Source organism: Lemur catta, chromosome 15, assembly GCF_020740605.2.
Source record: "Lemur catta isolate mLemCat1 chromosome 15, mLemCat1.pri, whole genome shotgun sequence".
NCBI classification, from domain to species: domain Eukaryota; kingdom Metazoa; phylum Chordata; class Mammalia; order Primates; family Lemuridae; genus Lemur; species Lemur catta.
This window is the reverse complement of record NC_059142.1, coordinates 36,754,439-36,780,789: the sequence shown is the minus strand read 5'-3', so window position 1 is coordinate 36,780,789 and position 26,351 is coordinate 36,754,439. Positions and strand designations below refer to the sequence as shown.

Genomic DNA, 26,351 nt, shown 5'->3' with positions numbered 1-26,351 from the left:
CAAGCATGCCATCCGCCCCGGCCTCCCGCCACGTGGGACCCTCCCCATCCTGAGGCAGTTCCTCTCTGCTTGTCTGGGGACTGCAGAGCCTGGATGCCCCCAGCAGAGGGCAACCCGGGTGGGGGCTGCCTCAGGCCTGGAGGTGGGCCAGGAGGATGACCTCTGCCTGGAGTCCCCCACCGCCCCCCAAGGTGGGGACTGCTCCACGAGGGCTGGGCCTCACCTCACTTTGCGGTAATCATTAAGCTTCTTGCTGATCAGAGCTTGGTTGGCACAGCCGGGGTCCTGGAGCAGGCAGGAGAGAGAGCACACCGGGTCAGTGCCCACAGCCAGCCAGCCCCAGGCTCATCCCTGCCCCGCCCCACTTCCCTTCTCCTCCATCGGCCAGGCAGAGAGCACAGACCCTGGAGCCAGAAAGACCAGGGCTGGACTCCCAGGCACCCCTTCACCAGCTGTGCGGCCTTGGGAAAGCCACTTGGCCTCTCTGAGCCTCAGTCACCTCAGCAATAAACATGGGGAGCTAATAAGGCAACCTCAGGGTCGGGTGCAGAATTATGCACACAGTACTCATCACAGTCCTGGCAGACACAGAGGAGGTGCCCCATGAGGGACAGCTACTGGCACAATGAATAGGACTCCGGATGCCCTGACCATGCCCTGTTGGGGACGGCCCAGCCAGGCCCCCAGAGCAGAGGGTCCAGATTCCAGGTACTTTCCTCTCTGCAGTGAGGACAGATATGTCCTGGTCATCGAGAGGACATGTCCTCAGCAGGAGGGTCTGTGGCCTGGGGGCTGTGTGCTAGCACCTTCTCTCGTGGCCAGGGCAGGAGCCCACCTGGACCAGGCCCCAGGCCCACTGGCCCCTGGTGGAGACCACCCCCAAGCCCCCACGTAACTCTGCAGGTGTGTCAAGGCATCTTTGTGCAGGTTCCTGGGTGAGTTGGGTGGAACCCGGAGTGCAGCTACGGCTGCCCAGGAGGGGGCGCCATTTTAAAACATTTTCCCCAAATCTCTGTCAAAGCCCCTGGCCGGAGGGACCTCTGCCCACCTGCTGCCAAAGGCCACGGTCACACTGTTTATCCCCCTAGCAAGGTTCTGGAGCAGGGGCACCTCATCCCGTAATATACCCATGGGAGATGCCCACCTCCCCTGTCTCCTGCCAAAAGCCGGGATTGGCCTGCAGCTGAGCTCTCTGTGCCAGCGCCTGCCCAGGGCAGTCCTAACAACAGTGACAATCACTATTGTCACTGCAATTATCATGGTTACTGCCGGACACTGCACGCCAAGGAGGCCAGGTGCTCTGAGCCACTGTCCCTGCATTTTTCCTCACACCGAAACCTGGGTGGATGCACTTGCAGGTACGCTCCTACGCCCCATTTTCTAGAAGAGGGAAGTGAGGCTCGGAGCGGCCACGGGAGGCCCACAGCAGGTGGGGGGTGCCCTGCCCTGCCCCAGCCCCCGGCCGCTGAGCCAGGCCGGCCCTCACCTCGCCCTCGGCCCTGCTGTTCTCTCGGATCGCTCTGATCCAGCCCAGCATGTCATCCCGGTCCTCAGCCTGAAAGAGATATTCACAGAAGTCAGCGGTGGTCAGCCGGAACACGTGCCTCCTCTTGGTCTCGCTGTAGGAGATGTCCACCAGGCAGGAGCCGATGCAGACGGGCGCCGCCTCGTCCTCACCTGCGCCGGCCGCCGCAGCCCCCGCCGCCGGCCCGGGCTCCCGCCGCTCCTTGCTCAGCGAGAGCGAGCGCGCCCGCAGCGCGGCGTACACCCGCTTCCACTGGCGCAGGCCGCTGCCCGCTTTCTGCAGGGAGACACGGGGTGGGGGGAGACGGGGGCGGTGAGAGGCCAGGCCTGCCACCGTCCCCGGAGCAGCAGACAGTGGACAGCAGCAGGGACAGACGCCACCCACTGCCCACCAGGAGCCCCCCGACTCCACCTGGCTGCACCTGGGTGACCTCCTGCCCACCGTCCACCAACTCTCTCTCAGCCCCTGGCCCGCCTGGGCACCCCTACCCATCCCGCTCAATCCCCCAGAGGACCCCAACCTTCTCCCAGTCTAAACCCCAGCATCGGCAGCCATCGGGTGCTGGCCACACCCCGGAGACCCCTGCCCGGCACGGCCCACCTGACATAAAATCCTTGTAAAGCCACCCCTTGTCCACAGCCCGTCCACATACTGTCCCCCAGCAAAGCTGGTCGGGAGCTGTCCACACTCCAGGGTGTTCTCCCCACTTCGCCTCCTCCCCCCAGGACGGCACTCAGCATCCCCTGCTCTCAAGGGCACCTGGACCACCAGGCTGCCAGAGCCAGGGGCCGGGTCTCTGCCCTTGTTGTAAACCTCTCGACTGGCGGCGAATGACACAAAACCGGCCCCTCCCTCCCTCTCCAAACCCTGTCTTGGCGTCTGGGCCGCCAAACTCCCCGGTTTTCTTCCTAATTCCACTGGCTCCTTCGTAGTCCCTTCCACTGCCCACCCCCACCCTCCACACCTGTAGTTCCCAACCGGGTGAATCACCCCCAGAGGACATTCGTCTGGAGACAGGGGGCCGGGGGCCGCCATGGCAGGTCGCAGGGAGAGGTCGGCATGCTGCTAAACATCCCACAATGCACTGCACAGTCCCCCCCACAGAATCATCTGGCCCAAAATGTCAAAAGAGCGGAGGGTAAGAGCCCCGCCCTAAAGGAGCTCCAGGGCTTTGTCCTGGGCTCTCCTCTCCCGCACAACTCCCTCAGGGACGCCATCCATGCCCGCAGCTTTAACCCGGTCCGTCTGCCGATGACGATTCCCACATGCACACTCCTGGCCACCGTCTCCCCCAGCCACAGCCCGCGGCCTAGTCCCGTCTCGTCTTGCGTGTCCCGCAGGCACTTCACACACCACTTGCTCATCTACAGCCATGCGATTTCTCACCACCAAACCTGTTCTCCACCCCCACCCCCATCTTTCCCAGCTCAATCCACCCAGTTGCCCAGAAACCTGGGAGTTGCCCTTGACTCCTCCCTTATCCTTGCCCTTGACATCCAACCCTTCAGGAAGTGACAACTGTTCTGCTCCCAAATATCATCTGTCTCCATCTTCCCTGCCACCACCTCGTCCCTGCCATCAACACCTCTTGCCTGGACAAGGCACAGACCTTCCCGCCTCCACTCTCACCTCCTGCAGCCATCGTTTCCGAATGAAAAGGAGGTCGTGACTCTCCCATCTCATGGCATCCCAGAGCCCTTGGAATCAAATCTAAGCTCTTCTGTGGTCCGGCCCCTGCCTCTCTCCAAACTTATCTTCTTCCCTGCTTCTTTGTCACTATGTCATGCCTCAAGGCCTTTGCCAGTGACCAAGCCAAGCCCTTCCTTTCTCTGGGCATTTGCACTTGCTGCTCCCAGCCTGGGACGCCCTTCCTCTTCTCTATGTGGCCGCCTCCCTCCCCCTTCCTTCAGATCTGAGCTCCAACATCACCAAGATCACATCACCAAGATCGCCTCCCCAACGAGGCCTTCTCTGACCAGTTTTTCCTCCCTAAAGGCCACGCCCCCTTCCCTCCGACTGGCATGGGCCACACCACCAGCCCATTCATTTCCCCTGAGTGCTTACTGCAACCTCAGGCTGTCCTGGGGGCAGGGGCATCGTCTGTCCTCTCACTTGCAAGCTGAGTGTTCATCAGTATTTACTGAATTAAAGAATTATTGGTCCTTAAAGCACCCCGAGGGCAGGGACTCTTATCTCCTATCAGACCTAGGGCTCCTCTCCACGGGCTGGTGGCCCACCCACTGCGCCAGGCTTTGCCCTTGGGGCAAACCAGAGGAGGAGGCCCTGTGGCTGGCAGCTGAGCACAGCCCAGTCTGGCCTCCTGTTGAGTGGATCGGTGCCGGGGCCCTGCCCATCACAGAGCTGCCAGGCCGGGCAGGGACGTTCAGAGCAGGAGCTGGTGGGGAGTGCTAGAGTGAGTGGTGACAAGGGCACCCCTCTGAGACTACACCAGCTGTGTGACCTTGCACAAGTCAAGCCCCTTCCCCTGGCATCAGTGTCCCCAGCTGATAAGAGACAATGAACGAGCTAGGCACCAAGGTTGCACCCAGCTCCAGTGCTGGGTCTGTGGCTTCAGGGACAAGCCACACTCCCCTCCCCCTCCTCTGCCCGACAGTAGCCATCTCTGAAAGAAGCTGGGGGCTGGGAGGGGCACAGCGAGGCTTGCACTGCAGGGGCAGATGACATCTGGCTGGGAAACAGGACCCTGGACAGATCAAGGATCTGAGGCTGACTCCAGGACCCTCCTCTAATGCCCAGGCCACCAAGGGGACAAGTGACATCGGGTTTTGGCCAGCAAGGGAGTGGAGGCCCTGGTCTCCTGAACCGGCCAGTGAACAGGAAGGGGCCAGCTCCCGTCCCTGCCCAGGAAACATTGAGGCCAGGTCACCAGGGGCCCTAGGAGTTGGGGGACGGGCTCCCTGGCAGAGTGAGTCAGCCTCTCTCAGGAGCCTCCATGGCGCTCAGACACTGGACTGGAAGGGCTGGTCCACACGTGGCCCCCCTGCTCTACACACACGGCTGCCCCCCTCCCCAGGGCACCCCCTGGTGTCACCGCCATCTTGCTGGCTCTCTTTGTGGTGTCTCACCAGCCTCACCTCCCTGTGCCCCACTTCCTCTCAAGGCTCAGCGGGGCTCTTGCTTCTCCCTTCATGCTCCCACGCCCAAGGCCAAGGTGCCCAGTGCGCGCCAACGGACAAAGGCCCTGCCCTGGTGGGCCTCCCCCTCAGTGCCACAGCCTCAGTGTCTCTGTCCCCAGGACACGTCCAATGGGGTCTGTCCCACAGCCCCAAGGGAACCCCTTGGCTTCCCCTCCCCAAACATGCTCCTCTGGTGCCCGGTGGCCCAGAGGAGGATCCCACCACCTGGGGAGGGTCCCACCACCTGGGGAGGGTCCCACCACCCAAGCCAGGAACCCAGGAATTGTGCTGCCTCCTCCTCCTCCTGCCCTCCCAGCCATCAGCAAGTCGTTCCCCTCCAATGGCTCCCTAAACAGTCCCCTCTATCAGCCCCACGCCTTGACCTTGGTCAGGGCTCCCCCACCCCCTGCCTTGCTCACCTGGACACCAGCAATGGCATTGTCTTCTCCTGTCACAGACACAGCACTTGTCTCCTGGTGTCACATACCTCCCTACTTCCCAATCAAAACCCTGGATGGGCTTTCCCGGGTGCCAAGGCCCCACAAGCCACGGCAGGTGCCCGACTCCCCACCCGGCCTTCCAACTCCCGCCCAGAGCCCAGGGTGCTCCAGGCACCCTGGCTGGCAGCACGCCCCTCCCCACCTTCCCCCCTACACTCTCCCAGACGGCGTCTACCCACTCCTCTTCCTCCCTGCCCCTCCATGTTCCACGAGAAATGTCTCGGCCCCTGGACACCTCCCCTCCCCCACGCCACCCCACTTCAGAGCTCCCCATCACAGCAGTCTGTGCCGGTGGAACCATCAGGCCACAGGCGCTTTCTCTGCTTGTCAGGAGCCCCAGGAGGGCAGGGCCAGCCTGGCCCCCTCACCACTAAATCCCCAGGACCTCAAAAGAGACCAGAGCCCCCCTGAGCGGAGGAGGCCTTAGTAATTATGGGCGGAGGAGCGCCAGTCCTGCCCAGACCACGCGTCTCGCCTCATCCACAGCAGCCCTTGGAGTGAAAAAACGCTGTGCCCATCTTACAGATCTGAAAAGTGAGGCACAGGGAAGTTCAGGGGGGCGCCCAGAGCCACGTGTTTGATATGTGGCCAGGCAGGATCTGAAAGTCTGTCTGCTTCAAAGCTTATGCTCTTTCCCGGCACCCCCAGACCCTGGAAGGCAGGGTGAGAAATCTGAATAGCAGTAAGCAGAGGAAGAGCAGCTCCAAGTGCCAGGAACCTGGCAAACCCTTTACTGAGATCATCTCATTTAATTCCCTGTGCTGGGCTTCTGAGCCGGGGATTACCGCGAGCTCCGCTTACAGACAAGGACACTGAGTCATGGTGGGTGAGCTGCCCGAGCTCTAGAGCTGTACGTGGCACAGTCAGGAGTCACACCCAGCTTTGTCCTCATCTGGCGGCTGGCAGGGATAGCAGTGGGGCAGCAGAGACCGCCCCTCTGTCCTCCCTCCTCCCCAGCTCCCCAGCACAGCCTCGGGCTGAGGTTCACACCCGGGTCCTGGGCTCACCCTTCCCTTCAGAAGCTTGTCTGCCCTCCCGGCCCCTCTCCCCCACTCCCCGCAGCCCCCAGGTCCAAGCCCCCTTCATCCCTCACCTGATCTCGCTGGTGGCTCCTAACTGGTCTTCTTGCCCCCAGTCTGGCCCCTCCGATTCCCTCCCAGGAAGCCAAGCGCATATTTTAAAGCTGTAACTCCCTCCCAGAAGAGCCCCGAGGAGCTTTTAGCTGCCCTCAGGGTGCAGACTGAACCCTGTGCTGCCCTGCAAGGCCCTGGAGAGGCTGGCCCAGGCTTTCCTCTTGGGCCTCAGCTCCCCTAGGAGGATGGCCTTGGCCTTGCTCCTTGTTTCCGTGAACCCCAGGGGCCCCTGCAGGAGATGTGCCCAGCGATGACCACCGTGGGATGGCTTTGTCAGAACACCGAGCACGACTTGGTCAGATCATCCCACAGCAAAGACCACCTCTCCTGTGAACCTCCTTTTCATGAGTTCTTTAAGTCTCCCCCAAGAAGTTCTTCCTGGCATCTAACCTCTATCCTTCATGCTACCACCTAAGCTGGTTCTCTGCGGCTCCAGAGGCTTGAGGGGTGTCTGCCGGAGACAGCTTCCGTCCACCCCCACCTCATCCCTCCACCCATCCTACCTTCCCCTTCTTGGTGAGGATCTGTTTGTAACACAACCAGCCTTCTCTCCTGATATCGCTGAAGGTCGCGTCTGAGAGGTCAGAGGTTGAGTGTCGCTTAGAAGGGGCGTCGGCATCTTCGGAGGTGCCCCAGCTATCCAAGGACTGCAGGGAGGCAACAGAGGACAATTTAGGGTGGCTCCCATGGTACCAGCATCTCAGGAACCCCATGGACCACTTGCAGCCACACAAGCCTGGCATATGTCTGTGCCACACGCTGATGTGCTGTGTGACCTCATGGGCTCTGCTTGCCCTCTCTGGTCCACTTGTGTTGAGGTCATGAGACGTATGTAATGGAAAAGCCAGAAAGGAGGAAAGGCTGTGACCCGCCTGCAGACCACACGCCTCACCATGCCAGGAAAGCCAATCTGGAACCTCCCTTAACTTTATAGACTTAAAGGAATTAAGGAAACAGAGGAAGTGATTGTGTCAACAAGGAGTTAAATAAACAGGGGAAGTGGGAACATCAACAAAGATCGAGCTAGGGGAGCAGGTAGCCATGTCCACAAGGAGTTAAACAGAGGAAGTGATAGTGTCAACAGGACTCAGCCACAGAGATGCACGTCTAGGGAGAGTTAAGTAAGCAGAGGAAGTGATAGGAACAGGCCAGGTGCCGATAGCATCAAGGTGTTAAAATAACCAGAGATGTGGCGGGTTTGAAATCAAGATGGCTTTTCCAGTCCATCTGTAATCAAAAAGAGATGAGGCCACTGCACACCTGATCCTGTCTCCCCAGGTCCTGAGTGTGTCGTAGCCGAGGAGCCGGCAATAAAGGAGATAAACAGAAATTGCGCGACATGAGACAGACGCAGCGTAGGGAAGCGGAGGCTGAAATATCAAGGCCTAAAAAATCCTGGAAAAAGTGGAGAAGTGAATCATGTGGTCATGGGGGGGTGGGCCTGGAAAGGGGCATTTCGGATGGGGGAGAGGACAAGTGCGACAGCCTTGGGGGGCGTACAGTGTTCTTCAGTGGTGGCAGAGCCCACAGAAGAGGATGGGTGAGGTGGTCGACATAGGGGTGGGCAGGTGTCAAGAGGAAGGAGGCAGGAGCCAGAGTAGCTCATTTCGGGTCCCGGAAGCCAAGGCTGTGCCCCACCCTCCCGGACGCCCTCCCGCACAGACGCACATGTGCCACTCACCCCGTCTGTGAAGAAGCTGCGAAGCACCCGCAGGCTGGGCACTCGGTCTGGCAGGCGCCTGGGGAGCAGCGAGGGGCAGGGTGAGGGATGTGGGAGGCACGGCGGGGACCTCACTCCCATCGCCCGGCACACCCCCAGGCCCAGAGGCCTTCCGGGGAGGCGGCACCCCGGGGCCCAGCCTAGGGCGCGGCCGCCCCACCCCACGTCCAGACAAGGCCTCACCGCAGAGCCCGGCCCTCGTCCCGGAAGGTGTTGAGCCCATCGTCGCAGGACTTGGAGCGCTCGGTGGTGATGGCCAGCAGGTAGGAGGAGCGGCGGCCAGCCTTGATGCTGCCTGCAAAGTCGCCCACATCGGGCCTCAGGGTCAGCGGGGTGGCAGGTCAGGGCCTTCCCTGGAGCCCTCCCTTCCGGGCAGGGCCAGGGGGTGACTCTCCCCACGGACCCCGGGAGGAGCAGAAGCCAGGTGGAAGAAGCCAGACATCAGGCAGCAGGCCCAGCAGGGACCCCTGGGGACCAGGCGGCAAGGGAGAGGGTGGGGCCGGGTGGGGTGGGGCAGCACTCACTGCAGTCCTGCGAGTAATGGCGGCCAAGGGCAAAGGTGAAGGTTGGGGAGGATGGGCTGGTGCCCAGGACGGGGGCTGAGTTCATGGCACTGGAGACAACAGCGGAGGCGGGGACGTGCTTGGCTTGGAGGTCAATGCTGGGGCTGGTGGGCTCATCTGCGCAAGGGGAGGAGCGAGGTGTGAGGGTGGCACAGAGAGGAACCTGCTGCCCCTCCCCAGCCTGGCCAGACCCACTGCCACTCGCCTCCAGGCTCAGACCACACCCCAAAGGGCCTCATGTCCTCCAGCATCCCACTGGCAACATGCCCACTGCCAGGTGTCACCGGCCCCCAGACTGTGGTCATGGACTCTCTCCCCTCAGCAGGGACTGAGCCTCCCCCATCACACCAAGGGCTCCCAGGAGTAGGGCTGAGCCCGTAGCCCGGGCTCCTGAGGGCACAGCCAACACTCCCCCATCAGATTGGGGGCCTCCTGAGGGCAGGGACTATCTCCCGCATCAGGTGGGGGCTCCCTGAGGGCAGAGACTACATCTGCCCCCAGACTGAGAGAACTCTGGGAGAAGAGACATTATCTCCCCTCAGTCGGGGAGTCACTAAAAGAAGGGGCTGTGTCTCCCTCTGACTGAAGGCTGGCAGGGAGGCCCCCTCTCCTCACTCCCAGGCTGCCCCAGGCCAGCTCACCTCCCTGCTCCGGCCCCCGTCTGGGCCCCTGGCTCCCAGTCCCTTTGCCTCATGTCCTGGTCTCCTCCCAAGCCCCAGACCCAGACCAGCTGCCCTGCTCTCTCATGGGTGCCTCGTATTCAGCAAGCCCTAAACTTTCTCCTGCTCCTCCTGCTCAGCCCCCCTGAACCCTAGTGTGGGGTGGGGAGCCCTCCAGCCAGGCCAGAGAGCCGGCATCACCAGCCTCCGCTCTCCTGCTGCTCCGCCCAACATCCACTCTCGGGCAAGCCTCCCAGAGCTCCCTCTGCTCTCAGGACCGAGTCCAACCCCTAGCGACTGATGAGACCCGTTGGACCCAGAAGGGTCCTCATGACCTGGGCGGCATCCTGCCTCTCTCACTTGGGGTCTTTGCATATCGCTCCTTGATCATTCTCCCCCTGACCCACTCCTTCTCATCCTTTAAGTCTCACCAAAATGTTCTTTCTCAAGATTTTCTCTGTGGCTGCCACGCCCCAGTCGGGGTTCCACAGCCCTCCCCTGTCCTCCTCCAGCGCCCTGCACCACCACACACCCAGGCCGCCGGCTGTTCCTGCCTGACCGTCCACCCCAGCAGAGCACGGAGCTGAGCACAGGGCCTGGCACGAATGGGTGTGGATGGAGGGAGGGGTGGGGGGTGGACGGGAGGGACAAAGAGTGAAAGATACAAAGGGAGGATGGGAGAAAGAAAGGATGGAAGGATGGAAAGAAGGGTGAAAGGAAAGAATGATGGACGAATGAATGGAAGAGAAAGGAAGGAACAGATGAATGAATGAACAAAGGAAGGAGGGAGAGAGGGAGGAAGGAAAGGAAAGAAGGCAGAATGAATGGCTGGATAGATGAATGGAAGGAAGGAGGGAGGGAGGAAAGAAGTGGATGGAAAGATGGCTGGGAGGATAAATGAATGGGTGGCAGGGTGGAAGAAAGGATGACAGGATGGAAGGATGGATGGATGGATGGAAGGAAGGAAGGATGGGTGGATGGACAGAGAAACAAGATGATCCCATCAGCACCCAGCCCAGAGTTTCTCCCACGGTAGACAGGTAGATGGGGTACAGCAGGGGACGACCAGGTCTCCCACGACCGCCACCTGCACCATCACTCACCAATGAAGGGGATGGAAGCCAGAGAGTCTTCAGTAGTGGCCAAAGGGGCCACCTTCCTGCCCAGGCGTTCCCCTCGCCCACTGGCCTCTGGCTCTGGGGACTCATCACCAAGTCCAAGGTTCATCTGTCTGGCAGGGGTCAGCTGGATCTTGCGGCCCGTCGGGGGCTTCTGCCTCAGGACCACCTCATCGCGGCGGTCCTCGGAGGGAGGCTCCAGGGCCCGGGCGCTGGGTTCTGGCCGCGCAACCCTGGGTGGTTCGGCAGCCTCTGGTGGGAATGACGCAGGGGATTGGGCCAAGTTGAAGGTGGGCAGCCCCCCAAAGGGGGAGTCCCGGAAGGAGAGTGCGTGCAGGAGGCCAGTCCGGCGCTGGAATGATGGGCTGTAGCTCCGGTACCCAATGTACCCGATGTCATCCAGGCCCTGCAGGCCAGGCGGGGGTGGGGCCTGGGGCCCCGGCAGGTCCCGAGGTGCGCAGGCAGGGGTGCGGGCAGATGGACGCTGGGAAGCCCAGCCACAGCGCTCGAAGCGGGGTGAAACCAGTGCCCCTGGCCCCAGCGCCTCAGCTGAGCGGGTGGCCCGGCTCAGGTAGTCGTCTGAGCGAGCTTGGTGCCAGCCCTCCCAGCCCAGCTGGCTCAAGGCATCCTGGGAGGTGGAGCAGGGCCACGGGCGGTGGGCAGTCACCTCCTCCAGCCGGTCCTGGGAGGCGCTGCGGGCCCGGGGAGGCATGGCTGGGCACCGTCTCTCCCCCGCCCTGCGGGGGACTTGGTTTGACAGCCAGTGTGACAGGGCCTGCTGGCACTCCAGTCTGCTGGGGGGCACCCGGCTGCCAGGCTCCGGGAAGGCACGGGGCGTCCGGGGCTCCGAGGGAAGGTGGGGGAAGGCACCAGGGCTGGGGCGGGGCTGGCTCATCCCCAAGGAAGAGTTGTCCAGGTGGGCACGCGTGGCAGATGGGACGCGGGGCCCCGGGTCACTCCAGGCAGTAGGACTCCGGGGGTCACTAGGCAGTGCTGAGACGGGCTCAGGCACCATAGTGGCCCAGGTGGAGACCCGGGCCGGCGGGGCATAGGTCTTGCGGGGGTAGCAGATGGGGGGCGGCTCTGGGATGCTGCGGGCCTCTCCAGAATACGGCTCGTTCCCCTTCAGGTAGGCGTCCTGTGAGTAGGCCTGGCCGGAGACACAGAGGCAGGTGAGCAGGCTAGACAGGTCCCACAGGGCAGGGCTGCGGCAGCCCTGGGACGTCAAGGACCCCAGAAGGGACCTGAAGGGAGAGGACCAAGCAGCGGGAGTCCTGAGTAGGAGGGGGTGGAAGGGCACGTCCGGATGAGGACAAAGAAGTAAGAGAGAGGCCTTTGAGAGAAAGAGAGAGAGAGAGAGAAACACACACACACACACACACACACACACACACACACACACACACACGCATAAACTTGAGAAAGAGCAGGATTTCTCTAAGATACATGACAAGGACTGCCCTTAGCCACAAACATTCCACCATCTGTTTTCTGGGGTTCCCCCCGTCCTGGCCTCTGCCACCTCCCTGCTCCCTTCTGTCCATCAATGCCCACAGCCTTGTGGGCAGAGCTGGGAAACCCCAGCAGAGACCAGTCAAGGTGGCAGACGACAGAAGAAAGCAGCCAGGGGCGTGTCCAGGGTGGGGTGGGGTGGGCTGGGCCGGGCGGAGGCGGGGAGAGCCCAGCTGTTCCTCCATCCTTGATGGGGAGCTGGCCTGGCTCCTGAGCCCCGGGTGAGGAGGGACTTGCCCGCCTCCCGCGCCCTCGGGCCAGGCTTGGAGGAGGGGCCAGACTGGCTGAGGGGCCTTGGGCCACCTTCTGCCACCCCTGGATCCGGAATTTGGCGCTGGGAGCTGAGCTCCCAGCTGAGGCTGACGCTGCACTGCTGAGGAGTGACAGGGCCAGCGCCCAGGCCCAGCCAAAAAAGGAGGCAGCTCCCAGGGACAGCGGCCTTGTGGCCCTGGCCCAGCCTGGCCCTTGATGAGCTGCCCGGGGGCCTCTCTCAGGGCGAAGTATCACGGGGCGGGAGGGCGAAGCCAAACCACACACACACACACTCCACGCCACAAGGAGACACAGGAAGACACACACCCAGAGACACACTCACAGACACAGAGCAAAACACAATGAGACACACACACACAAATAACTACACCTCCAGTCCCAGACACAAACATCATGTGACAAGGACAAGCTAAGCCACACCCCCGCACACTCAGCCCCTCCAGACCGGCACACGGGGCCAGGGACACGCATACCTCTCCCTCCTGCCATCCTGCCGGCTCCCGGGGCTCCCTGCATCACGGCTGCGGTGGCGGCAGCATCCCGGCCCTCCCCCGCCCTCCCCCCGCCCCGCCAACCCCCCACTGACCGCGGCGGCACCCTAGCCAGGGCCCGTCCCCCTCCGGCTGCCCTCCCTGCGCTGCCCCTCGGCCCCCACCCGGCTCCCTCGGCTGGCGGGAGGCAGAGGGAGGGGACGATGGGTGTGGAGGGGCCTCGCCGCGTCGGTGGTGGCGTCAGCAGCTGCCGAGGCCCGATTGGCCTCCAGCCTTGGCTCCCAACCACAGGAATGCCTGGGCCCCACCCTCTTGCCTTTGGAGATGTGGGGGCCGGTGGAGGCCCCCACATGCTGACATCTGGGCCCACCTGAGCCTGGGAGGCACAGCTCAAGGCTGCTGCCCTTCCACCCCTTGCTCCTGCCGGCTAGAGAGTGGGGGACCCCCTAAGTCCCGCCCTGTCATCCCCCTATGGCTCGCTTCAGCCCTCGGGGAGCTGGACAGGCAGGACCTCTGAGACTTGGCGTGAGCTGTCCACCTCTTGGGGCTCCCCCTTCCTTCTTCCTCCTCCCCAGGAAGACCAAGGGGACAATCGAGGTCAGGGGTGGAGGTTCCCAGAGGGGCATCGTGCCAAGCGTGGCACTGTGATTACAGTGATTACGAGAGCGCGGCCAAGGCAGAAGCCAGAGTGGCGGCTCCCAGGGCCTCCCCTGGGGGCAATGACCTCAGGGGCAAGCAAGCTGGCATCTGGCTGTGACCCATGAGACCAGGGAAGTGGGCACTGGGCAGAGAGAGAGAGAGAGCACAAGCACACATAAGCGTGTGCATGTGTGTGTGTGTGTGTGTGTGTGTGTGTGTAAACTGGTGCATTTGTGAGTTCAAAGCATGCTTCCTGCAATGTCTGTGGCACAGGCTCTTTGTGTGGCAGGCTGGATGCTGTATTCTAGGCATGCTGAGGTGTCCGGAGGGGAGTGGCTTCAGACTGTACACTGCGATTGTATACATTTTGGATCCCGGGACACTGGCGAGGGCGTGCGCTGAGATGGGCTGGGGCACGCCGTGATGTTTGTGGGCATGCGTGTTGTGATAACACGTCCGTGTGTGTTTATATCACGGCGGTGGGAGGTCCGAGGATACGCGTTGTGATACGCTATTCTGTTTGTGCTGCGGGGAATTGAGACGCTGGATGCTTTGATGTTTGCTGGTGTGTGTACTGTTATGTACTGTGATGTTTGAGGGTGAACTGTGGTGCTGGGTGCCGGTCTGGTGCACTGGGGTTGGCTCTGGTGGAACATGCCTGGTGCCCCGTGTGTGTCGTGGCGTGCTCAGTGAAGGGTGAGGCTGCAGGGCTGTGCATCTGGTGTGCTCTGCATATGTACTGAGCGGTGCACATGACAATGGGGTGGGGTGGGATGTGCTGAGGGGTATTTGGGGTGTGCTCTGTGTGTGTGGGGACACACCTACCCCAGACATGCTCACTCAGGGCCAGCAGGGAGTGGGTGCAGGGAACAGGCATCTTCCATAGGAGCCAAAAAGAACATGCCAGTCTGGCAGGGCCCGCTGGGCCACCCTCCCTCCAGATACCCTGGCAGGAATTCCGCCTGCCAAGGCCAGCGCCTCCCCTCTCCCCCAGCACAGAGCAGCCCTGAATGAAGCAACAGCCAGCGCCAGCCCAGGGACGGGCCTGGCATCTCCGATTGGGCAACGCTGGCCTGTGCCACCCCTGCACTGTCTTCTCTGCCTCCCAGGGGTGCAATGCAGGAATGAGGGCCCACAGAGGAGGGCCACATGCTGGCCCCCAGGGCTCAGAGGTCCTCCACTCAGACGGCAGGGGCAGGACTCACCAGCTGGAGGATGTCCTCGTCCTTGGGCATGATGGAGAGCTCCAGAGTGTCATCACTGCAGAGACAGGGCAGAGGTCAGGCCGGGCTGGGGCAACAGGGTCTGGGAGAACAGGGATCCTGGTGGCCAGGGCAGCCCCAGGGCCACCGGGGTGGGTGCACAGGGACGGGGTGGGCGGGAGCTATTCTGGGAGGAGGGCGGGAGAGGGGCACTCACCTGTTCTGGATCAGAGCTATGACCTGGGAGTAGGTCTTCCCAATGACGCTCTCCCCGTTCACCTTCACCAGCCGGTCTCCTGGGGACATGGGGCGGGGCCACATGTGAGAAGGCAAAGGGGTATCAACAGCCCCACCTGAGAACCCCTGACCAGGTAAGGATGACGGTGGGGGGGCAGGAGCCTCCCCAGCACCTGAATCTAACCAGAAGGTAGGGAACAGAGCCCCAGAGGGTGCAGGGAGCCAGGTAACTGGCACAGCTCACCTGTGCGAAGCCCCGCCCTGTGGGCAGGGCCAGCCTCCTTCACATTCTTGACGAAGATCGTGTCCATGGGCTCCAGGCGGGGCCGGGGGGAGGGTCCTGGTGGGCATCAGCCAGGTTAGCTGGGGGGCACTGCCGAAGGCCACACCCATGCACAGCTACACACAGGGGACACACACTCAGAGAAGGGTCACACTCACCTGGACACGAACGTACACAGGTCCACACAAACCCACACAGCCATAGGGACACTGTGGACAGACCCACAGGTGCACAGAGCCAGACGAGAGGACACACACCTGGGAGGATGGAAGCCTACATAGACACACAGAGAGTTGGTCCGGGAATACCTACTGTGTCCCCGTCACGTGCTAGAAACTAGACTACGAAGAATGAAGAGACACAGTCCTGGCCCTACAACAGCTCACTGTTTAGTGAGGGAAACAGATTCTCTCTCTCACACACACACACACACACACCATGAGACAAAGGCATACAAGAGGGCCGTAGCAAGTCCTGAAGCTACACGGCAGGGAGAGACGCCCCCCCCCCAGAGATGTCCATACCCACAGACCCCGAGACACAGCCAACACTCATATCTCCCACCCACTTCCTTCGCCAGGGTCAGGGGGCTCCAAGCAGAGGCCTGAAGACCCCAGGGTGGGCAGGCACTGTGTTACCCCCAACAACACTCCTCTGCTACGAACTGTGTCCATCAGAGAAACAAGCCTGCTGGCTCCTCCCTCTACCGTCTGTGGCCTCGGGGTGGGGACTCCAGAGGACACTGCCCTCATGGAGGCCCAGCAGAAGCCCAGCAGCAGAGCAGGAAGGCCGCCTATTTAAGGAGCTCTGCCTTGAATACCCCAGGAGCCAGGGCACCAGCAAGGGGCCCTTTGGGGCAGCAAAGCCCACAGTAAGAGGAGTCAGGCTCACATCTTAGGAGAACGACCTCGGGCCCCTGACTCCCAAGAGGACCCCACTGTCTCTATACCCAAGGACAGCCCTTGGTCAATGCACTCGCCACCACCGAGGCCTGCAGCCCCTGGCCTCTGCCTTGGCCTAGGCTGGAAGCAGCTCAAGGGCAGGGGCCAGGTTGCAGACAGCCATCTGCTACCCCGGAGCACCGCCGGCCATGTGTGTGAGGTGGACAGGCCCCGAGGGAGACAAAAGTAAGGAAGAAAGAGGGAGGACAGAGCCAGAGTGAGGAGGAGATGCCCAGAGGTACCAAACCAGGAGCGCAGAGAAGAGCAAAGACAGGCCAACTTGGGGGAGGAGAGAAACAGAAGCTGAAGGATGGGCCCCGACTCCCGCCACTCCCTCCTTACCTCCTCCTCGGCCTCCATTCTCTTCCTCCTGCAGGGAACAGAAAGGTGGGTGTGGGCCTTGGCCCAGCCCTCAGCAGCAAGAGGGACTGAGCTGCAGCCACCCCTTATCTCTTCCCAGCTGGGCCAGCAGTGGGCAGGGGGGGTGAGGTGTCAGCTGCAGCATCCAGTCCTGGGCAATGTTCCCCAGTAGCACGTGCTCGCCTCTCTCACCCCTGCTTATCCCACCACCCCAGCATCCCAGCCATCTGGGAACCCCCACTCGAACAGGGGACCCAAGACCCCTTCCCTTCGGAGCTCCGAGCTCCATGGCGGAGCACCACATACACACGCACACGCACACACACTCCCGCACAGAAGGCCCAGGCCGGCACAGATAAGCGGTGACAAGTGCAAACAGCACTACCAGCCCTTAGAGAATGTGAAGGGAAGGCCTGATTAGGGTCCTCTGGGGGAAGGGACTTTGAGGCAAGTTTGAGGACAGCAGGGAGAAGGCACTCTGGCTGAGGGGGATGGCGTGCGCAGACGGTTGGTGGCAGGAACATGCAAGCACATGTGGGGCTAGACCGGCTGAGTGACGGGAGCAGGTCAACAGCAGCAAGTGACAGTCAGACTAAAGCACCCAGGATTGAAAGGAGAGAAAGAGAGAGCCAGTGAAGGTTCTTTTGTAGGAGAGAGGGGATGTGAAAACACCAGTGAGGGGAGTGGATTCTGGCAGCCAGGGGCAGGGGTCGAGGGGACCCACTGGGAAGTCTTTGGGTCGTGCTGGTGACTGAGGGAGGGCCCTGGAATTGGGGAGAGAAGGTCGGAGAGACTGGACGAGCCAGCAGGATGTGGTGTTAGTGCTGGATCGGACCTTCCGGTCATCTCGTCTCACCTTCCCCACAGATACACCCGTTGTACAGATCACAGGGCATGACATGTCCAAGGCCACTCAGTGGCAGAGCCAGGGCAGGAACCTAGGAATTTTTGGCACCCCAGCGAGGACAGGGCAGGTGGCAGCAAGGCCACCGGGCACTGCTGGGGAGGGCGCCTGCTGCCCGTGCCCTCACAGGCGGGGTGCACACCACTGATGTGAGCTGACAGCGCAGGAAGCGGGTGGCAGAGACAGACGGATGTATTTGGACGGCTGAGCTCCCTGCAGGCTCCCTCCCGGCCGGCAGCAGGAAGGACGGAAGGACTCAGCCTTCTCCAGCCTCCAGGCCGAGGGCCCCTCCCAGCCCTGGGCAGGTTCTGGAAAAGAGATGGAGCCTGTCCCTGGTTTCCCCTACCCCAGGATCTTCCAGTTTCCCACGGTAGCAAGGGCTCCCCACCCAGCCTAGACCACTGCTACTGTCCCTGTCACCCCTCGGCAGGGTCCCCTGAGAGAAGGTGGCAGGCACCAGAAGGAGTGGCATTCTGGGGAACAAGGGAAGGAAGGACTGGGGGCTCCAGGGAACTAAGGGGCCAGTGTCCTTGGGCATCAACGGGTGGGGCAGTGCCCCCTCCCACACACTGTCAGCCCGACTCACATTTTTAAGCCCAGCTGCAGCCAGTGAGAATAGTTACGCAGGCGCCCTCAGCTTCAGACAAGAATGTGACAGCTGCACAGTTACATGCACACGTGACAGGTATTTACACTGTATATACACACGTGCATGTCCATGTCCAGCATGCAGGGCAAGCACATGTGCACACAGAGACATGCAGGCACACATACAGTGAAATCTGATATCTGGTTCTCTGGAAGGTGGGACCAAGGTCCCCAAGAGAGAGTCCCCCAACAGCTGTGCAGGCTGATCCCAGCCCTGGGGGAAGGGAGGAGAGGGGCTCACTGACTCCAAAATAAATGTCTCCGCCCCTGCTGGAAGAGAGGTGCCGGAGGGGAGCAGGGCCCTTGTGGGGAGCCCTGGATGGGCCTGGGGCCCTTCCCACCAGCCCCCGACCTTAGGCTGGCTCAGGACCCCTGGTTCCCAGATTCAAAGAACACGACATTTATATTAGGGCCAGAAGGGCTCTCTGGGATCAAGCTGATAAATGTCCTCAGGTTACACCAGGAGAAATGGAGCCCAGAGAGGGGTGAGATGGCCCCAAATCCGCAGGGAGTTAAGAGTTGTCCCAGGACTAGAACCCCGGGCTTCTGTGTCCCAGCCCAGGGCTCTTTCCAGCACACAGAGCTGTGGCCAGCATGGACCCGGGTATTCACAGACACTGTATGTACACACGTGCATGTCCATGTCCAGCATGCAGGGCAAGCACATGTGCACACAGAGACATGCAGGCACACACACAGTGAAATCCGATGTCTGGTTCTCTGACAGGTGGGACCAAGGTCCCCAAGGGAGAGTCTCCCAACAGCTGTGCAGGCTGATCCCGGGGCACTCTGGGAAGGGTCCCAAAGATGTGTTAGGATAGGATCCCCAAGAGCTCAGGCTGGGGAGGAGGACAGCAGGTTCAGCTCAGAAACAGCCAGTGGATAGGAGGGCACAGGAACTGCATCCTTCCCGAGACAGTTGTTCACCTTCCAGAGACCAAGAGACTGGGGTATGCTGGCTCCCCACCTCTGGGTCCCCTGTCCTGAACCAGCCACCCCTCCACCTCTCCTGAGTCCACGGTGGTTAAGGGGTCTGTTCCTGGCACACAGCGCAAATGGCCCAGCCAGGCCCTCCCCAGGCCACAGCAGAAGGGAGTGAGGCTGGACCCCAGGAAGGATTGCTTCTCTGAGAAGGTCAAAAAACCATGGCAGAGACCAGCGAGAAGGATTTTCCCCACCCCTGTTAAATTTTCCAGGAACAGGCCGGGGCAGTGGTGACAGGGACGTACCTTCAGGCTGCAGTGCACGGCCGACTCAGGTGGGTACACGATGAAGTGGCGCAGGGTGAAGCCAAAGCCATCCTGGAGACTTTTGTGCAGCAGTAGCGTCCTCGGCCCCTGCCAGGGGAGAGGGCGCCTAGGAGAGCACCCATCTCTGGGGCCCAGTGGCAGCTGCGGGAGACAGGGCGACAGGGCTGAGTGCCCGTGTGGCCAGCACTCTCGGCTCTGCACACAGCCTCCTGCAGCCCAGAGGACCCGAGGGGCACTGGAAGGGGCCCGTTGGCCTAGGGGTGCCAGGCACCCTCCCTGCCCCTAACCTCCTCCTCACCCCTTCCTGCCTCTCCCATCCCCATCCCCAACAGCTTCCTCCTTCTTTCTTTTCCTCTCAGTCAGTTCACCATGTCTTTGCCTCCAGGGAAATAACTTGCTGCAGCGAGTTTCGATTCAGTTCAGCAAATGCTCACTGAGCACCTATGTGCCAGACACTGGACACACAGCCTTCCTGCCTGGGGAGTGCCTATTGCTGTACAGCTCATGCCCAGTCTCACACACACACACACACACACACACACACACACACACTCACACTCATGCGCACATGCACCCACAGACACAGATATGGGCATACAGACATGCACGTGCACACTGTCACACACACACACACTTATGCAGACAGACACATCCACACGCACTCATAAAGACAGAACCCACCGCAAACATACAGGCAAGTGCATGTGAAACATGCATACAGACACAGACGCACACATGAATGAGTATATATGTGCACGCTTACGCAGACACATAGATAACATGCACACACAGTCGCACATAACCACAGAGTCTTGCACACGCAGTGCACATACAGGCACACATCACAGACACACCGGCATGCACACATCCTTCAGGAGCAGCAGCAGGAACACACAGGAGACCAAGAGCTGGAGGGAGCAGACTGGACCTCAGACAACTGAAGGGACTTCCTGAGGCTCCAGAACCCGGCCCAGCGGCCTGGCTGGTTCACCAGAAAGGCCGGGAGGAGGAGACACTCTGCCCTCTGTCAGACCTGCAGGAATACTTGGAATTCCCCCAGATGACATGGCAGAGGGTGTCTAAAGACAAGGGTCTGGGGGGTAAGAGAGCAAAAAGCACAGACAGTGCCTGAGACAGGGCTCCCTCCAGGTCCCCTTCTCGGACACAGAGAGGGGAAGTGGGCAGCAGGAGGGGTCAGACGGATCACGCCCAAAGAGGCTGGCTGGGGAAGAGGCCCGGGGTGGGGGGGCTGCCTGGTTTTGAAAAGCCAGGAGGTCTCCTCGGGGACCCTTTATCCCCTAGCTTCAGGTTCTGCTGCCCTCATCCAAACCTCTCAGAGGGCAAGAAGCCCCTACCCCCACCCTCAACAGTCCTTAGCCCACTCACTCCTCTTTGGCACAGGGCAGGAGCCGTCGACCAAGGGGAGAGAGGCTCAGGGCTGGGTGCAGAGGGAAGAGCCCCACTAGTTCTGGGGCGGAGGGACACTTCACTATTAAAGTCCCTTTTGTCTCCTAATAGCTTGAGAAAGCTCAAAAACATTTGCCACTCAAATGTACTGACGCTAAGATGTTCATTCACGTATCCACCCACCCTCCTTTTCACACATGCAGGGCAGGAGGAGCCCAGCACCCTGCGAGGGAGTTCTGCATGGGGTGGGAGCCCGGGCTGCAGTTGAGCAGTGCTGGGGAAGGGGATATATCCTCAAATCTCAGCAGATTAAAGAAAAATGTGGCAGAAGCAATAGGCCTGTTTCATACAGCCCCAGAGGACAGAGCCAGGTACAATACACAGGGAAGTCCAGCGACATCCCCTCAGCTCCTTCCACTTGTGGCTCCAGCCTAGCCTCCCCTGCCACTGAGCCCACACCCCTCATGGCGGCCTCGGGAGCCCAGAGGAGAGAATTCTCTGGGAATTCTGCTGAGGCCTGAAATCCCCTGGATTTCCTATCTCTGCTGACCTGGCAAGGAACTGATCAGGGAGCAAAGAGGGTCTGGGAGACCCCCCACTGTCCTTTCCTGCCAGAAGCCCTTGCTCCTCCCCAGTGTGGGCTGCCCCCCTGCCTGTCCCCCACCTGGGCTCAGAGCTGAGGCTGTTTGCAGGGCCCATTGTTTTGCTGGTGTCCTGGATTAAGGTTTAAGCCACCAGCTGCCCCAGTGATGAGAAGTGGCTGGGACAGGTCCCCGCACGCCCCCCACCCCTCCCCCAGCACACATCCTGCCTGGAGCTGCCAGCTGCCAGGGGTGCTGCTCCCTGGGGGGGCCTGCATGCAATCCAGGGCAGGAGGCTCGCCTTCCTCTCACGGGTCCCCTCTTCACCCAAGCACAACTGGCGCCCTCTCCCTTATCTCTGCCTCTGCCTTTCCTCTGTTCCTTCCTTCCAGCCCCCCTCCACCCACCCCTTCCAACTAGGCCCCTGAGAATGTCAGTAATCCCCCTGCCACAGCTACCACACCCCTGCTTGAAAAGGAGACACCACGGGCCCCATCAATGGCCAGAGCTGGCGTCTCCCCTGTGGGAAGTTCTTCCTTGGGTTTAACCTCAGTCCTTCATGCTATTATACATGCGTGTTTCCTCTCCTCCCCTCTGACCTGGGACAACACTGGGTCTTGCTCTCATCTTGAGGGAAAGGGAGGTGATAGGTGCAGAAACAGAGTAGGAGCCAGCGGGGACGAGAAAGGTGATTAGATTGAGGAGTACAGCTCACATAGCCCCAACTCTGCCTCTCTGACAGAGGCACAGGGACAAGGAGATGCAGAGGGACCCACTCAGGGGGCACAGGGACATTATTGATTAAACTCTCCTGGCCTAGATCTATTTCTAAACACACTCTCATGTCAGGAAAGAAAGAGACATCCAGAAATACCAACAAGGGTGGCAGGAGGGCAGATGACCCCAGCACACAAATTAGGCAGAAGTGGACACGTGGTGGGTTGGCAACACCAGGAACTAGAACCCAGGAGTCCTGCTCCTCCCCCCGGGAGCATAAAGAGGTCACTGCAGGGAGCACAGTGTTTGGGCTGGGCATGATGCCCACTGTGACTCACGCCCTATCAGCCCGGTCGATCCCGGACATCAGAAACAGTGCACCCCGCCCCCAGCCCTGTGGGTCCTCACCCTGAGATCACTCACTACCTGCAGGGGCCCATTCTGTCACCTCAGCCTCCTCTGTCGACTGCCAAACCCTCGTGTGCCCCCATGTCCTGGCCCCCTATCAGGAGTAGGATGGAGCAATGCCCACTGCTCCATGTAATGGCACCCCTGCCTGGCTGTGACTCAGGGTCCCTGCCAGCCCAGCCTCTCTAGGATTCCTAGATGTCCTCCCAGCTCTTCAAACAATCCGGCCCCTTCCATCCTGACACTGCCTGTGAACTAAGAGGGCTGAGCCCACTGGAGGCCACAACTCAGCTGGGGTTGTCATCCCAGAAGCCCTGAAAAAGCTCCAAGCCACAATACCACCCTCTGCCCCATCGCTCAAGCTCCTCACTCTCTACTCCGGGGGCTTCTGTCCTGGAATGCAGGGCGCACACAGCGCAAAGGTCCGCAGGGAGTTAGTGGCCCGCCTCACCCAGCCCCCAACAAGGCGTGCCCTGGCCAGGGCCCCCAGCCCCGGCTCGCCAGCCCCGCGGCGCTCACCCTGGCCCGGCGCGGCCCGGGCTGGCGGCGGTCGCTGTGGCTGAGGCAGGGCAGCCAGAGGCAGCGCGGCTCCGGGCCGCTGCAGTCCACGCCGACGGCGCGCTCCCAGCGCCAGCCCCCGGCCCCCGCGCGCTCCACGCGCCACACGGCGCTGCCCGCGAGCGCCGCGGCCGGCGGGGGCCCCCGGGCCCGGCCGCTGCCCCGGCCCCTGCGCGCCCCAGGCTGGGCTTCCGGAGCGGGGCGCGCCACCCGGGGGAGCGGGGCCGCGGCTCGGTACCCGGCGGGCGGCGTCCTCGGCCCCCGGGGCGGCAGGTGGGCCCCTGGAGCCCCCGCCCGCCCCCCGGAGCCTCGGGCCCTGGGCCCAGGGGCCCCGAGGGGACGGACGACCCGCGCGGATGGCGGCAGGACGGCTGGCAGGGCTCCGCGCCTCCCGCGCCTCCCGGCTGAAGGCGCCTGAGCCCCGACACGCCAACGAGTCGCGCAGGGCAGACACCTCCCCCTCCGGGGCGGCCCCTGTGCGCGGCCGCCCAGATCCCACAGTCACACACACCCCCACACACCGAAGGCGCTGCACAGCCACGCCCTCACACCCCGCACGGCACACACTTACACACAGACCGCCACCCCCCACACACGAACACACACTGTACCCCGTGTGTGCCCCTTCCAGCACGCCCGCGTACACACATTCACACGTGCACTCCCTGTCCCTCACAGAGCCTACCCACTCTGTACATACCCACACCACACACACATCCGGACTCCTGACACCCTCCCACCCCCCCCCAACACCTCACTCACCCCAGTCCACCTACCCCAGGGAAACACTATTCTCTCGCACACACGTGCTGATACCCTGCAGTATCACACACCTCGGACACCCTCCCGTGCATGCACGGTCCACACACCCCCTACACAGACACATTTGCAAGCACAGCATATCCACTATGCCCCAGAAAGCACACCAGACCCCCACATACCCACCCACACACTCCACACATACCCTGCAGAGACGCCACAAACCCCACGCAGGCAGAGAGATGACATGCACGCACCGCACAGCACAGCATAGGCACGCCAGGCATTGATGCCACACCCCCTTAGGCCTCACACTCACACTGCCCAGCACAGAGTGAGTGCCCGCTCCCACAACACCCACACGAGCAAAAACCATACACCCTAAGGCTACACTGGAGTCCCCATCCGGGTGGGGAAGCGTGACCACCCTCTCCCCGAGGACCCCTTGCCCATTAGCTCTACCTAGAAGGGGTGCCACCAAGCTAACAATGGGCTCCAAGCTGGCCCCTATCCCACCCCCCTCACGTGAGTCAGACAGGAAGCCCCTGTTCCTGGCAGACCCTGCCCCACCCCCTTTCCTGGCTCTCCTTCTTCTCAGGCCCCTTCCCAGGTGGGGCTGGCAGAGGCCCTGGCTAGTAGGTGTATAGTTACCACCACCATTTCTATCCCACGTGACTGTTCCTGAACAACGTGCTTGTCACTACAGCCACTCACTGTGGCCCAGGGCCATCACTGTGGCCCAATTTGTAGAGAAAGAATCGGAGGCCCGGAACTCCAACTCCAGAGCTCTCACTCCAGCTCTGGATCCCACACCCAAATCCCAGCCAGCAGCCAGGAAAGGGGTCAACGTAGCCCAGCCCTGCTCCTGAATCTAGGAGGCGTTGTCTAGGGGCTGGGCTATCCCTGTCTAGGGGCTGGGCCTTCCTGGGCAGGTACCAGGAGGGAGAACCAAGCAGAGGCGTGAGATCCCACTCCATCATCTGAAGTTTCCAGCAGGACCTGCCAGAAGAGTAGGGTGGCCCATTTGGGAGGATCCAGAAAGGGGAGGGGAGGTGGAGGGGCAGAGAAAGGGAGGAGGCTGGGAGGTGACAAGGTGTGGGAAGGTGGAGGAGCAAAGGGATGGGAAAGGAGGCTTCAGACCACTGTGGGGGAGTAGGGGGTGGGCAGGATCGAGGGAGGGAGAGAAGGAAGGGAGAGGAAGGGTGAGGGTGAGGCGTGTGGGGGCGGCTGCCTATGTCAGCCAGGGAGCGGTTTTGTTCTCCTGTTTCCTGTTTGCCATTTGCTGGGCCCCCCATGCATGAGCTGGACCCCCACCCCCACCCTGGCGGAAGCCAGACGGGAAGAGCCAGGCAGCCATGAGCTGAGTCAGGAGAGCTTGGGGGAGAGCAGGGAAAGGATGGCAATTAGGGAGAGCCGGACACCACATGTCTCTGTGCCCTCTCCCCGCCCCTCAATCGCTAGAAAACCAAGTATTCTGTGTCGGGACCACTCCTGCCCTTGACAGCCCTGGGACTCCCTGTCACACTGCCCAAAGGCCAGACCCTCACAGACCAGCTGGAAGCACCATCAAGATGTCCTCAGCCGTGTCAGACCCTGTGGCACCAAGTGGAGGGCAACAGCCATGAGGATGTCCTCAGCTCCAAGTGTGGCCTGCTCTCCCAGCAAGCAGCCAGCAAGTCCTTCCAGCTGTCTAACTTGCTTTCCTCTTGCTGAAAGTCCAGTCCCTGGTTCTGAGGAAAAGGAGTGACTCTCACATCCCAGGGAGCCTCTGATGGCCAACAGGTGCTGCTGTGCCCAGATCAAGAAGAATCCATCTCCCTCAAAACTGCTGAGGGTTCTAGGGGCTGCAGGGAGGGGAGAGGTGGAGACACAGCATGGGTTTTCTGGGCCAGGGCTGCAGAGACCTTGGAAAGCATCAGCCAGCCATATACAATGTCTGCTTCCTGCCCTAGAACCTGGCAGGAGCAGCAAGGCCCAGCAAAGGAGGTGACAGACTCTTCCAACACAACCAACACCTTCCCCACTCCCACCCCCTCCACACCCAGCCGCCTATACAGGGACTTCGGGAGATGGGTGCACACAGTAGGGCCTCAGTGTTGTACATAATTGGAATAAATGATCCTGCAGGCCTGGGGAGCCTCTCAGCTCCCTCCCCCATTTCCTCTGGGAAAGGAATGTGGGGTGGGCCCCAGAGGGCAGTGGGGGAGGGGGCCATGGGCTGGGAAATACCAGGCGTAGCTGAGATTCTATTCCAAGCCTTCCTGCCTAGTGTGAGTCCTCCCCCCACACCCTGCCCAGCTTCCTCCCCCACATCAGAAATCGCCCTGCTGAGCAGCCCCTCCCATTCTTCTCCAGTTTGACCAGCTTGCAAAATCCACTGAACCTCATCCTCCCCAGGGTCCTTGGGGTAGGGGCTTGGAGGCTACCTCCTCCCAAGGGGAGGGCATCCAGACTCCCCTCTCTCTGAAAGAGATAATAATCTTTTATTATTTCAAAGCACTTGCACTTGTTCTCATTTGACCCTTACCCGAGAAGCTGGATAACCAGGGACTGTTTTTGTATCTATTTTTCAGTTATAGAAACTGAGGCTCAGGTCCGGCGCAGTAGCTCATGCCTGTAATCCTAGCACTCCAGGAGGCCAAGGTGGGAGGATCGCTTGAGCTTAGGAGTTCAAGACCAGCCTGAGCAAGAGCGAGACCGTCTCTACTATAAATAGAAAAATTAGCCAGGTGTGGTGGCACATGCCTGTAGTCCCAGCTACTTGGGAGGCCGAGGCAGGAGGATTGCTTGACCCCAGGAGTCTGAGGTTGCTGTGAGCTAGGCTGA

General features: G+C 61.3%; 1 protein-coding gene across 1 annotated transcript in view; it reads right to left on the bottom strand.

The window, feature by feature from the left end:
- The window catches only part of ARHGAP23 (Rho GTPase activating protein 23), a 66,701-nt gene that overhangs the window by 22,365 nt on the left and 17,985 nt on the right, over nt 1-26,351 (bottom strand). The window contains exons 2-13 of the mRNA XM_045526321.1: nt 19,075-19,236; nt 16,276-16,303; nt 14,954-15,049; nt 14,690-14,768; nt 14,476-14,530; nt 10,341-11,505; nt 8,540-8,695; nt 8,199-8,310; nt 7,977-8,034; nt 6,799-6,942; nt 1,487-1,801; nt 224-285 (exon numbers count right to left, since the gene is read on the bottom strand). Of these exons, the coding sequence (XP_045382277.1) occupies nt 224-285; nt 1,487-1,801; nt 6,799-6,942; nt 7,977-8,034; nt 8,199-8,310; nt 8,540-8,695; nt 10,341-11,505; nt 14,476-14,530; nt 14,690-14,768; nt 14,954-15,049; nt 16,276-16,303; nt 19,075-19,236 (2,432 nt within the window). The remainder of the gene's footprint in view (nt 1-223; nt 286-1,486; nt 1,802-6,798; nt 6,943-7,976; nt 8,035-8,198; nt 8,311-8,539; nt 8,696-10,340; nt 11,506-14,475; nt 14,531-14,689; nt 14,769-14,953; nt 15,050-16,275; nt 16,304-19,074; nt 19,237-26,351) is intronic.